The 14,287-nt window shown below is 41.0% G+C and overlaps 2 protein-coding genes across 2 annotated transcripts; one reads left to right on the top strand and one right to left on the bottom strand.

The window, feature by feature from the left end:
- Positions 1–1,068: 1,068 nt before the first annotated feature.
- On the bottom strand, positions 1,069–1,747 carry LOC115796617 (coxsackievirus and adenovirus receptor homolog). The gene is made up of 2 exons (XM_030752982.1): positions 1,399–1,747; positions 1,069–1,317 (listed from the first exon to the last, which is right to left on the bottom strand). Exons 1-2 carry the CDS (start codon positions 1,745–1,747, stop codon positions 1,244–1,246), a joined length of 423 nt encoding a protein of 140 aa, XP_030608842.1. The 3' UTR covers positions 1,069–1,243.
- Positions 1,748–6,939: 5,192 nt separating this feature from the next.
- LOC115796616 (Fc receptor-like B) lies at positions 6,940–8,079 on the top strand (the record flags this gene model as incomplete). Its single annotated transcript, XM_030752981.1, has 3 exons — positions 6,940–6,999; positions 7,578–7,773; positions 7,853–8,079. Coding segments are annotated over exons 1-3 (483 nt in total), but the record flags the coding sequence as incomplete, so codon positions are not given.
- Positions 8,080–14,287: the final 6,208 nt, after the last annotated feature.

The following is a 14,287-nucleotide window of genomic DNA, read 5'->3' as shown; positions in this document are numbered from 1 at the left end:
ATTATCAGCCAAACTGATTATATCAGAGAAGAGGAAACAAAGTAATTTGAATAGTTTGAGGATTGAGAACTGAAGGATTTTATGGATTTGTTATCAGTGGATTGGGCTGCTGCAGGTCTACAAGGCTGGGATCTCTGCATCAGCATCTGGAGGAACTTCTTACTCTTTCTTTTTTAATAGTTATTATTTTTGACTGGGCCACTTCTCCTCATGCCTGTGTGGCTTCTCTCTTCCTCTCTTCCCTCCCACAATTGGATGTAGCTGTGAATGGTTGTCTGTGTCTCTGCGTCAGCCCTGTGACAGACTGGAGACCTGTCCAGGCCGTATCCCACCTCTGTGACAGCTGGGACAGACTCCAGCCCCAGAGGTTGAACTTAAAAATGGGAGCAAGACTTTATGCAGAATTTATGCAAACAAGTAGCTTAAAATCAAGGAATCTAATTTAAATAATAAGTTGGATGATTTCACTCTGGGTGTTTTGTTGTAAGCAGATTAATATGTGTACCCCCTGTTTGTTCACAGAGGGGGTACACTAAGAAAAAAAAATGTTTTTCCTTTGGCTGTGGAACATTAGAATACACAGTCCAGATATGTGGGACTGACTCTGATGAATTTATGAACTATGAAGTTTGAACTGGAATTATGTTTCCACATGCAGCTGGGAGGCTGCTGGGCTCTGTTGTCAACATTGCTTTTTTTTTTTTTTTCTCACACTGGGATGGATTCCTGGAACACTAAGATGAAAATGTGAGTCATTCAGTCATTGTAATTAGGAAACTTTTTATTTGATACATCAGATATATTTGATACATTATCACGACACCTAAATACATATTTATGATATTTGATGCCTGGAAACCATCTAACAACCATCTAAATTTAGTCTATAATAGAAGTGATGAGTGCAGCAGCATATTTAATTTTTGCTATATCTAAATACAGAATCAGTCTGATTATGTATGTCAGCTTACCAACAGCAGGAACACACCAAACCATACTGTGGTATGGGCACGTACTAGTTTTGAGAATTAGAAGAAAGTTACTCTGTAGATTTGAACAACAGTAGTTAAGATATTTGTTGAAAGCCAGAAGTGAGAGTACACGTGACAATGAAGCCAAACTACAGCACTGAACCCAGCCTGTCAAGATGTCGGATATATTTAGTTGCGCAGCTGGGAACAGAAATTCTTCTTATTCTTAGAAAATGCTCCATGCTTCTGTTTCTGTTTTCATTTTCTGTAGATCAAAATAACAACAGCAACAAGCACACGATCGCTGACAGACCAGCTGTCGGTCCAGCAGACCCTCCAGGCTGACCTGCAGGTAGAAACAGGTGTGAGGTGTCAGCTGTCAGGTAGGTGATGAGTGAAGAAGACACACTGAACTCTGCTGACTCACCTGGAGGATCAACTCTCAGGTAGATGATGCTGATGGGAGCAGCATCCAAAGTGGCTCTCCTGCTGTTTGTTCTTGTCTCGACACGACACTCGTATGTTCCAGTGTCATCAGTGGTCACATTGATCAGAACCAAAGACACGTCTCCATCCTTCATCTGTCTGTCCAGCAGAATCACCCGGTCCTTGAAAGATGGATGCTGGTTCAGTCGTTCAGTGTGATCGTCCACAGACAGGTAAACATACTGTTGCTTCAGGTCAGGTCTGCTCCACTCTATAGCTACGAGAAGCTTGTTGTTTGGAGCTCGACATGGCAGCGTGACGGTCTGTCCTTCAGTGGCTGTGAGGTTCATCTGGACTGAAGGAGAGAGGAAACAACACAGAGCAGAGAGGATGGATTCACATCTTAATGATAATAAGAAATCAGAATCAAGTGTTTTCTGAATGAAAAGTCAAAAAGTTCAATGATGTGTGTATTTTCAGTCATTCAAACATTGGTCACTCATAGGTTAATGTTTCTCACAGCTTCATTCAAACATTTCCACAACATCGATGGAATGAGCCACGAAACTCGCACATTATTATGGAGGAAACGTGAGATTTTTCCAGTAAATCCAGTCACACATGTGGCTTTTTCACTGGGAGCAAACTGCTCCCAAACTCTAGAAATGTTTGTCTTTGACAAACAAGTGTGACTTTCTGACTCTTTTTATCGTAAAACAATAGAAAATGTCCGTTATTCCTGTCAAACTTTGCTTTTATGGATTTTAGAAGGATTTTTTGCTCCACAAGGTTCTGGAATTTTCTTGGTGTGTTTGGTTGAAAATTGGGCAACATTTGAGAAGATTCTTGAACCCTCAGCAAAATCTTCTAAACTCTTGAAATTTTGTGTTTGATCTGAACACTTAAATGATGATTTGATCAAAAGTTTTTGTTACATCAAGTTTTTGTTATTTTTTCATTTAGTTGAACATTTTTTAAAACATTTTCATAGGCCATTTTTGGAGAGAAAACAGTCTGAAAAATGAAAACCATTAGTAACTGGGACATTAAAAAATTACAAATTTGTAAAATCATTGAACCACAAAAGCAAAGTTTGGGGGTCAAAAAAATATTTATTTTGTGGAGCAAATAAATATTTATTTATTTGTTTACTAGTTCTGTTACTATCAGCCAAACTGATTATTTCAGTGAAATGGAAACAAAGTAATGTAGATAGTTTCAGGATGGAGAGCTGGTTTAAGGACTTTATGGACTTGTTATCAGGGGGACAGACTGCTGAGGGTGAAAGCTCTGCAATAGGAACTGGAGGAGACTGTTGGACCATGTGACTAAACCAGTCACAGTGTTGTATTTCGTCTCTGCGTGTTTTACGAGTGGAAATGAGACTCTTGAATCCTGCATCTTGGCGCGTCTCACAGTCTGAAACGAGCGCTACAGAGTCGCGCCTGATGCGTGGATGCGTGGATCCATCATCTCATTCCTGCTTTTAGAATAACGAGGAGGTTTACACGCCCAGCACACGGCCTGTTTGCCCCCCTCCCATCAGAAGGCTGCGCAGCATCCACCACACACTGTAACCCCCCCCCGCCCCGAGACTGCTTAACTGCACACACCCTAAATGCTACCTCTGTTTACAATCGGTCAAATACGCCTTCTTTAATTTTTTTTTACCTACTCATTCTTTTATTGCATTGGTATTATCTTGTTGCTAAACCAATTAGAGTGCTGCATTTCGTCTTAGTGTGACAAAAATAATCTTAGAGTCTGAAGGCGAGTGTGACAGAGAAAAACAGCTGATTTAGATCAATCCACTTTAATTTTGAGTGTGACTCCAAGTCCAGGCCTCCATTGGTTAATAAATTTGATTCCATTGATGATTTTTGTGTGATTTTGTTGTCAGCACATTCAACTTTGTACAGAACAAAGTGTTCAATGAGAATATTTCATTCATTCAGATCTAGGATGTGTTATTTGAGTGTTCCCTTTATTTTTCTGAGCTGTGTGTGTGTGTGTGTGTGTGTGTGTGTGTGTGTGTGTGTGTGTGTGTGTGTGTGTGTGTGTGTGTGTGTGTGTGTGTGTGTGTGTGTGTGTTTGTATATACATACATACACTTCATAATATAATTCATCATAATATTTGGTTTATTTCCTAATTTGATTACAGTGTTCGATGACCAGAGTTGTTGTGCAATGTGTGCGGCCTACAAGCCCCCAGTTTCGGGACCTCAGATGACAGACTGGGTGAGAGTATGAGTTGTCAATGTGAAAATCTGAAGCATCCTGTACCGCTAGGTACTGATAAAGTTGTAAATAACATATGCCAAGCAAGTAAACACCCTACTATGTGACAGGAGAGGAGTATTTACTGTATTACTATACCACTAAACATATACGTTTTCTGTTATATTTTAACAGATCCAGTGTGACAGTTGTGACAAATGGTTCCATGCCCTGTGCCTAGACATCAAGAGCAAACAATATGAAAAGGCAAAGAGAGGCAGCTGGAAATGTCTGTTGTGCACCTAATGAAAAAATCTTTCTACCCTGTTCAATGTAGTTCAAAAGAGAGAATTTAAAATTATATGTAGAAAATAAAACTGTACTTCGTTTCAATAGCATTAAGGCTGTGCCTCATCTGTCTAGTGTAGCAGAATAATTTCACACAGATTTTGAGTTTGTGGGTCACATGACCTGGAAGCTATTGAAGAAAAATCATATTTTTTCACATAAAAATTGCTAAAAAATATAAAAAGGCTTAAAATGGAAAGACAATGAGTGTGCCTCATCTGTCTAGTGTAGCAGAATAATTTCACACAGATTTTGAGTTTGTGGGTCACATGGCCTGGAAGCTATTGAAGAAAAATCTCAAATTTTGGATAAAAAAAATGCTTAAAAATGTTTAAAATGGAAAGACAATGAGTGTGCCTCATCTGTCTAGTGTAGCAGAATAATTTCACATGGATTTTGAGTTTGTGGGTCACATGACCTGGAAGCTATTGAAGAAAAATCATATTTTTTGGATTAAAAAAATGCTAAAAAATATAAAAAGGCTTAAAATGGGATAAAAATGTGTGTACCTCGCCGATGTAATTTATTGGCATGATTTGATACTAGTTTCCTCACAGGTGGTCAAAAGATAAGGAATTTATGGATTTTTGTTTCTCAAGAATGTTTGGTTCGGAAATTTATTGATAGTCCCTAAGTGAACCTCCGCGCGAGAGAACAGGGAGCGGCAGAGAGCGGCTGGACGAAATCTGAGTCCCTGAATCGGATCAACTGCGAGCTAGATGCCGCTAACTCTGCGGAGCTTCAATATCCAATATCCAACTTGAAACTAACTTCACCGCCGTATTTATTTGATTAAACTGTGAACGTTGAGACGAGGCACGAAGACCCCAGAAACAAAGATCACCGCGGAGCAGTAGCAGACGATCTGACGAAGGACGGAGGCTCAAACTGGTCCTCAGGTGTTGATTGCTGCAGGTGGCCGAAGTGACCCTCAGGCCACTGATAAATGTCGCAGTGCTCTTAATGGACAGTCGGACAAAAAATTTCGCTTATCAAGTGGCTGTCCTGCTACACAAATACCAGCAGTAACGGTACTGAGCCCCATAGAAATAATAATAAATATAAAAAAAACTCATTTTTACTGACCTTTTCTCAGTATGTACCTTCAGGCTGTAAACAAACAGTTCACTGTGGAGAAAATGATCTGGACTCTTTTATGAAGGAACTCTTTTTAATTTAGCTTTGAAAGAATCTTTCACTTAATAAAAATATTGTCAACCTGTAATGAAAAAGCGGGAACCGTGCCAGCAGATCTCCACAAGGGGACGCTGTGCCCCCAGGAAAGCGATATTGTTCTTTGGTGGTGCAGAAATCTAGTCTGCACTTTAGTGGCTTATCTAAGGATTAATTAAAAGATTTTTCCTTTGAAATTCAAATATATGCTGATCTTTGATTTATTTGTTTTAATGGAAAAAATTAGCCAGACATTCTGATATCCCATTAATAAGACAGATCTAAATAAAGAACATCCATCCTGGGCCATTTAGAATCACCAATTAACCTAACCCCAGTAACTGCATGTCTTTGGGCTATGTGGGAGGAAGCTGGAGTAAACCCAGGCAGACACGAGATGAACACGCAGACTCAGGGAAGGTGGATTCAAACCCAGACCTTCTTGCTGTGAGACAACAGTGCTAAACACCACGCCACTTGCTAACAGTGACATCAGCGCTTTCTCAGCAGATAAATCTTTCACTTGCATTTTTTAAATCTGTTTCTTTGAGCAATGTTTTGTTGATTGTCTTTCTTTTTTTAAGCATGTTTACTATTTGGATCATTTAAAATATTAAGCAACATGAAATGTACCCAAATATGCCTCAGTAATGATTACACATGCAGTCAGTGCCACTGAATTTCAAAATAATTTAATCCTAGAATTTTACACTACATCTAAATATTAATTTAATCCTTTTGTCTAAATGGGGTTTATATTTTGAAAACTAGGAATTAAAATTCATTCATTCATTAATGGCGGCACCTTTGGGGATCAGCACTCAAAAGTGCACGTTTGGATAAGTGGGCTGTGTGCAAGTCACCTCCTAATCAGAAGGTTGGTGGTTTGATCCCTGGCTGCTCCACTCTGCATGCCAAAGTATGCATGGGCAAGATGCTGAACCCCAAGTTGCTCTCTGATATGTTCATCGGCGTGTGAATGTGAGAGAGAAAGCCCTTCGGCATTGCATGAACGGATGAATGAGGCATGTTGTATAAAGCACTTTGAATAGTATAGAGCAGTAAAGCGCTCTATAAGAACCAGTTCATTTACCATCATTACAGTTCATGCTGAAAACAGTTTTGCAGCCGTCTCAAATGTGAAAACCAGCATTAGATACAGTTCAATCGCAATTACGGACAGATTTCACATTCATAAAGGGGTATGTAAGTATAAGCAGTATGTTTTATATGACACCTGCTGAGCCAAACCTTACTGACACACTGACGGAAGCCCAGCTGTAACATTAGAGCACTGCAGTGTGTGTCGCAGTGTCACTGGAATTTGCAGGAATTCAGTCGGTGATGCAGAAGATTTCATGCTCGGTCCTAAAATGTTGCTAAGTTTGTTTGACATCAGTTTTTCATACCTGCAGCTAACAGAACCCAGACTAGAAACCTGGTCTGTGTTCTATCAGCTGCATTATTTGTACATTAATCACCACTTCACTTTGATCTGGTATTAAACTAAAGTGAGTTTCATGTCAGCAGACTATGGAACAGTGCGTACATGCAGACAGGAAGCAGTGGTTGTTTTATTCCAGGAAACATGGCAGATATCTTTATCTACTTTGATAGCGTGGTGACTTGTAATTAACAGATTTAAACCTGTGGATTTTCAGTTTATAAAATAACAGATTAATAGATCAATTATGGTTTCAATTGCTAGTTTCTACAGAAACAGCAAGACCTGGTCTGACTGCATTCTCCAAGCACCTGAGTAGACAAGGAATGCCATCCTGTCAGCCTGTAAAGGCTGGCAGATGTTGGGGGCAGTGAAGTGCCAGGAGGCTGGCTGGAAAGCCTGCAAGTACCTGCAGACAGTAAGGACAACCAACACACAGAGAAAGGCACACTGACCCTCTGACACATACAGAAAGAGGAAGCAGGACTTTGTTAATTTCTGCTGTAAATCTCATTTCAGCCAAGTGCTGCAGGATGGAGGGAACGTCTGCACAGAAGCTGCTCGGTGAGTCCAACCTGCTGGATGTGTGCTGGTGTCTGATGTTGAGTGACGATCACAGTCAGTAAAGCTCATTTTTCTTTTAGTTCTGATCTCACTGCTGAGCTCCACAACAAACCAAGGTCTGTGAGCATCTGCTATCACTGGTTAAATTTTTTAAATCTTTGAGACTGTAAGACTGATGATTTCAGAAGAGATCTTGTAAAAATACTAAAATACATATGTGAGGACTAAAGAAACACTACGTTTGTTGATATTTGAAGGCAGCTATTAAGATTTTTACAGACATCTTGGTGATCAGGTTCTCCTTAACAAGCAAGGAGCTGTGAAGAAAAAAAATTACTTGAAAGTTTCATTTCAGCCCTCACAGCTCATCTGACTGTGAGTCCCAGCAGCTCTCAGATGTTTGAAGGAGACTTTGTGTCTCTGAGCTGTGAGGAGGACGACAGCTCTGCTGGATGGACTCTGAGGAGAAACACAAGCAAAGAAACCAGGACTCAGTGTAGAGCTGAGTGGGGGAAATCTGCTGGTTCTTCCTGTAACATCAGCTACATCTTCACATGGCACAGTGGAGTTTACTGGTGTGAGTCCAGAGAGGGTGCCATCAGTAACATGGTTAAGCTCACAGTCTCTGGTAAGCTGAGTGTGTGGAGTTAGTGTTGATGAAGCTGTGTGTAAATGGATGAAATGCTGTAGTTTGTCTCTGTGTTGAGGTGGATCAGTGATCCTGCAGAGTCCTGTCCTCCCTGTGATGGAGGGAGATGACGTCACTCTGCTCTGTCAAACAAAGACCACTCCCTCCAACCTCCCAGCTGCTTTCTATAAAGATGGCTCCCTCATCAGGAAGCAGCCTACAGGTCACATGACCATCCAGCATGTTTCCAGGTCTGATGAAGGCCTCTACAAGTGTGACATCAGCGGTCATGGAGAGTCTCCATCCAGCTGGATCACTGTCACAGGTGAGGAGCTTCACACTGATGTCACCACTTACTGCATCTACATATTCACCTGAACAGGTGGGATTCTCTCTGCAGGCAAACATGCAACACAGTCTACAACCACCACCACGACTGGCCTGACTACCTCTCCAACCACCATCATGGCCACTACCACTACCACCACCAAGCCCACCCCCACCACAGCCCTGCCTACCAATGACAAAGCCCCATGCACCACCACCACTACCATAACCCCAGCCACCATTTCAATAGCTGCACCAACCACTTCCATAGACTTGCCCACCACCACCACCACAGGCCCAGGCACTTTTACAATGAAGCCCACACTCACAACTCTGCCCACTTCCTCTAGCCTACCCCCTGACTCCTCCGCCCTCCAGGTTGCATTCAGAGTGCTCAGTGTGTTCAGAGTGGTGTTCTGTCTGTACTTCATCTGCACTCTCCTCATGGTGTCTTTATGTCGACGCAGAGCCGCAGGTAACACTGAATCATTCACTGATCAATCAATATGCTGATGATTAACTCCTCTCTATGTCTGAATTCTTAATATCTTAACAGCTGATAGATTTTACATGTTGTCTTTTTCACCTGCTCTGACTGCAGGAAATGACTTGGATTTCACCACAGTGCTTACCCTACCTGCCCAGGCTGAGCAAGGAATGAACAATGATCACAGGGATGCCATTACGGATGTCACCACAGAGCATCATTTTTGAGCTAAACTCCAGTTTGATCGTTGAACTACATGTTTGGCTTGTTTAGCTTTTCTTTGATAATCATCTAGTCTCTTTGTACAGTAGCTGGTTTTTTGATGTATTTCCTTTTAATTTTACATTACTGTTTTTAAACATGCACTGTGCATTTCTTTCATGTATTAGACACGTGTTTAATTTCCACCGTCTAAAAAGGATGAACCTTTTTGACTACAGAGGAACCATAATTTACACACTGAATGTGTTTCATTCAGTAAGATTTTAAACTAAAGCTTGAGCCCATAAAGTCATTATAAAAGTGATCACTGAGGTCAAAGGTCGGACGAGTAGTAGGCTCATATTTTCTAAGACATCTGTACAATCATACTGAAGCTCACTGAACCATTGTTAATACTTCAACTGAGGAAAATATGTATGAGTAAATGTATAAATGCAACTCGTTTATTTTTCAGCAGGACTGAATATACCTGCACAAAAACAGATGATAACAAATTTAGTTTAAAAAAAATCAGGGAGATAATTAAACCCAAGCAGACATTAAAGATATGTGTAAGTTAATCACATGAAAATAAAATATTAAATTGTTATCATCTGAGTTTGAGGTGTTTTGATAGAAACTAGTCTTGGCTTGAAGAGGTAGGAGAAGTGAGAACAGCAATATTTTCAGGACATACTATCACAATGTCCAAAATGACCTATAGTGATTATGAAACACGTTTGCTGGCAAACACAAAAATCCCAGTTTGTACTGACAGACACCTTCATTGGGCATCTTACTGGATAGTCTCAAGAATAAATGGCAGGTTGAAAGCACAGGTTGTTTTTAGGCAGAGATTAACTGCACTGAAGGAAAGTAGACGTTCCTCATAATTCTCCAGGAAGTTGTGGATTAGGTAATTAATTGTGGTGGTCTTCTCACTGTACAAAACATTTTCAATGGTGTATGCTATTGAAAGTAGAGGCAGCTGTAGCAGACAGCTAATCTTGGATCTATTATGGTTCCAGCAGATGAGCATAGATCCTGTAATGTTTGATGGTGTTTGTATTTGGACGTCCTTACAAAGTACAAAAGGGAGAACTTATTGTTACCTTCTAATTGTTTATTAACTGGAGAACAGTGGGTGATACTCCAGCTGCCATTGCCCCTATTATATCTGTTGGACATGCCAAACAGCTTTGTGTTTCTAGATTTTCAGTTTCCTCCTGCCCTCTCTGTTTCCACGTCTCTGGTTTGTTTCTGTTTTTTATGTTTCAGTTTTAGTTGTCTTGTGGTTACTTCCTGTTTTACTTTGACAGGTAGTTCTCTGATTTGTTTGGTTATGATGCCATTCTTGACCATAGAGTCTGCCCTTATCCTTTTTCCCTATCCACACACACACACACACACACACACACACACACACACACACACACACACACACACACACACACACACACACACACACACACACACAAATTATTTTCTACATCTAGTCTTTCTTTAAAACCTGTGCAGGTCTATCTGCTGGTAAATATTACTAGATGCTGAAAATTTCATCCTAATTTCTGAAGAATTACACTCTTTAGGCACACCAGTTCAACTGCTTGTTCATGTAAACATTTATTTATCCAATTACATGGTAGGAACTCATTCATTTAGGTATGTAGATATACCTGCAGAAGTTGAAACTGAGCATTGGTGATCTAAGTTACTTTGAAGGTGATGTGGTTGTTGGTGCCAGATAGTTGGTCTGAGTATTTCAGAAGTTGCTGATCTCCTGGGATTATCCCACACAACCATCACTAGGGTTTACAGACAATGGTCTAAAACAGACAAAAAAAATTCAGTTAGCAGCAGTTCTTTGAGCAAAAATGCCTTGTGGATATTAGAGGTCAGAGGAGAATGTCCAGACTGTGCCAAGCTAATAGAAACTGCAACAGTAACTTAAATGACCACTTGTTACAAGTAAGATATGCAGAAGAGCATATGTCAAACCTTTGAAGGAGATGGGCTGGAGCAGCAGAAGACCACACCATGTCTCACTCCTGTCAGCTAAGAACAGGAATCTTAGGCTACAGTTCATGGGCTCGCCAAAATTGGATGAAGATTGGAAATCGTTGTCTTGTCCTATGAGAATCAAGGAAAGCGTGGCTCATTCCTGCTTTCCTCAATTATTCTTCTGGTGATGGTAGTGTAATGATTGATGAATCTCACAACACATAGGGTCAGCACTGAGCATAAGTAACCTACATATTGTGTTTGGGTATCTGCATAAGTGAGGTGATCTGTATGTGTGCTGTGCTTGATTTGTGTGCATGCTGTGTTTGAGCATTATGTGTGGACATTATCCAAGAAGCATTGCGCCTGGGCTCATCAGACAGAACACATGAGAGCAAAATGGGAATAGTTTGACAAAGAGTAACATGTTGCAGATTTTCAGGTCAGAGTGACCTAACTAAAAGGAGTTCAATAAAGAGAGATCAATAGGAGGAATTGAACAGGATTTATTGATATATAGAATTCAGTTAAGCTATTTGCCCATTAAACTCTGATGGTCCATCAAAGCAGAACAGAATCCCAGTGGTAATAGGAATTATGGCAGGATCCCAGGTACTGATGGTGGTGAAGATAAAGATGGAGGCTTAGCTGGTGCACTGAGTGACTCAGGTGAGGTGGAGATAGGGAGGAGGTGGGTTGCGCGAATGAGTCTGCAGGGGTGAATGACAGGTAACTCGTGAGATTTAAAGTATGCAGAGTGGAGACTGATTGGCTTAAAGAAGGTGGGCAGAAAGATGACTGGACTAGAGCAGGGGACTCAAACTCGCCACACCACGCTCCCTACTTCCGGTCCGCGATTTGATGTCAAAAATATGACAATTTGACCCTTTAAGTTACTTTTTTGACATTTTGCTGTTAGCTAAATGTCTAAATGTTAGCTAAATGGGCTTAGGAAGGATATTTGAGGGAGAGTGCCTGATGGCTGGGCCCTAGCCAATGGGACTTTGTTGGGCACAGCCCAAAGAAGCAAAATAGGTCATTTATGGACCCACCACCTGCAGGAGGGAGCGAATAGGTTCTGATGCTATGTGACTCGGGCGGCAGCTGTGAGTGGAGGCCTTGGCAGTCCCATCCCCAACTACTGAAACTAGCTCTTGGCACATAGAATATCACCTCTCTTGTGAGGAAGCCTGAGCCAGTGTTCGAGGTTAACAGATACCTGTTAGATATAGTCAGGCTAATCTCAATGCATGGCATGGACTCCGGAGCCACTCTCCAAAGTTGCCCTCAGTGAGTGGCAGTTAGCAGGGGTTGGTATAGTTGTTATCTCCTCAGTTTGCTGCCAGTACATTGGCATTTTCCCCAGTAGACAAGAAGGAAACGGGTCCTGAATTTGCACTCATGCACCTAATGACAGTTCACAGTGAGCTGCGGCTCTACATGGATATAAAGACACCACCAGGTGGCAGACTACGCTTGACACAAGAGGGAGGGAGGTTAGGGCAGAAGACAGAGTTCTTGAGGTGTGTGGTTTTTATAGCAGAAAGTTCAACTGTCATTATCCGTTTACTTGCACTATATACAGATATCAAAAACACTATATATATTTGCAGCCAGCAATTTATACACAGCATACACAGTATGCATTATGGGTGGGAAAGTAGATAAATAAAAATTATACATATTATATATATATATATATATATGTACCATATGTGAAGGTACACTGTGTGTATAAAGCGATAGCAGTGGAGGTAAAGTGTCCAAGTGACTCATGACATCGTGATGTGTTATATAGTCTAACTGCTGTTGGGATGAATGACCTGCGAAAGCGCTGCTTCCTGCAGCAAGGATGTTTCAGTCACTCAGCGCACCCATGGTCTCATGTGGAGGATGATGGGGGTTGTTCATGATGGATGTCAGCTTTGCTAACATCCTCCTCTTACCCACCACCATCACAGACTCCAGAGGACATCCCAGCACAGAGCTAGACCTCTGCACCAGTTTCCCAATGACCGCCAATGTCACACGAGTCTGCTCGCCTTCATTGGTGCATGGTCATGTGACCTGTAGTCTGGTTCCCGATGAGGGACCCATCTTTATAGAAAGCAGCTGGAAGGTTGGATGAAGAGGTCCTGTCCTCCCTGTCCATCACAGGGAGGACAGGACTCTGCAGGGTCGCTGATCCACCTCAATACAGAGAAAAACTACAGCATTTCATCCATTTACAGTTTAGAACAATTTACAGTCTTAAACTGTATTTATTTAAACTGTGAGAGAAGAAGTTTACTGTCCTTGGTTAGTGGTGCAGCTCAGTCACATCAAGTGAAACTCTTTTTCCTCCTCGTCTTTCTATGTGGTTGGGTGTGTCAGTGTTGTGGTTTCCTTTCCACTGTTCATTGTACAATGTGACAAAAGAAGTTTACTCATCTCGGTTTGTTATGCAGCTCAGCAGTGATGCAATAACTAAAGAGAAATTAGACTGATTATCTCTCAAAATTCATACAGCAACACATATCTAACAGGTCAAGCTCACCCAGCAGCTTCTGTATAATTGTTCCCTCCATCCTGCAACTGGCTGAAATAAGAAAGAGTCCTACGTCCTGTTTTTATGTGTATCAGAGGGTCAGTGTTCATTTCACTGTGCAGTAGCTGCCCTGCAAGACTTCAATATGTGAAGAAGCATGTCAGAGCTTTTCCAGCTTGATAGTAATACTGTCAGGAGTGGCTTATTACAGAAGGGATGAGCTAGTTTGCTTGTTTCATTGGTTTCTCTTTATCAATATTTATTATTAGGGCACATATGTGCAACACAGAAAATTTCTAAAGGGTCACAAACATTTTCCTGCAGCTGTACATGCTGCATGAATTTATGCAAGCCGGACATTAAGGTGGCTTCACTCATCTAAGATTCAAAAGAGAACATGGGATCACATTTGTTTCTTTGTATTTTCACATTTTGGTAATAAAAACATAAATATATAATGGAACATTAACAACATTCATACTCTGGATTAAATTAACACTTATTATGAATATAGATGTTCTTGGATAAAAATATTTCATCTTTCAAATGTGGCTCCATTCATGAAATTTAGTTTTACAACTTATTCTGCTCTGAAAAACAGGTGTGTGTTCAGGTGTGTGTGTTCACCTCTTTGCAGTTTGGTGGCAAAGATCATGTCAATTAAATGAAAAAGGGAAAAACACCTTCTATGGTCTCTCTTTATCTGGCACATTTGCTGTCAAAATATATTGTACAATACAATGCACTCATCTATTTACTGTGGTCACTGCATGTGAGCTTCTCAAGAGTTAAAGTCACCTGAATTTCCAGTTGAAGGGACTGAGATTTACTTCAGAATTGATGCTCTCTTGGTGACAGGAGTAATGGCATCATCAAAGTCATCCAATCGCTGCTCAGCGTGGGCCGGCTGGGTCTTTGCTATGTAATCTATAATCAGAGCAGGTTAGAAAGCAAATGTGGGAAACTGGTCA

Source organism: Archocentrus centrarchus, chromosome 18, assembly GCF_007364275.1.
Source record: "Archocentrus centrarchus isolate MPI-CPG fArcCen1 chromosome 18, fArcCen1, whole genome shotgun sequence".
NCBI lineage: Eukaryota > Metazoa > Chordata > Actinopteri > Cichliformes > Cichlidae > Archocentrus > Archocentrus centrarchus.
Note: the sequence above shows the minus strand (reverse complement) of the source record. Positions and strands in the feature narration are given on the sequence as shown.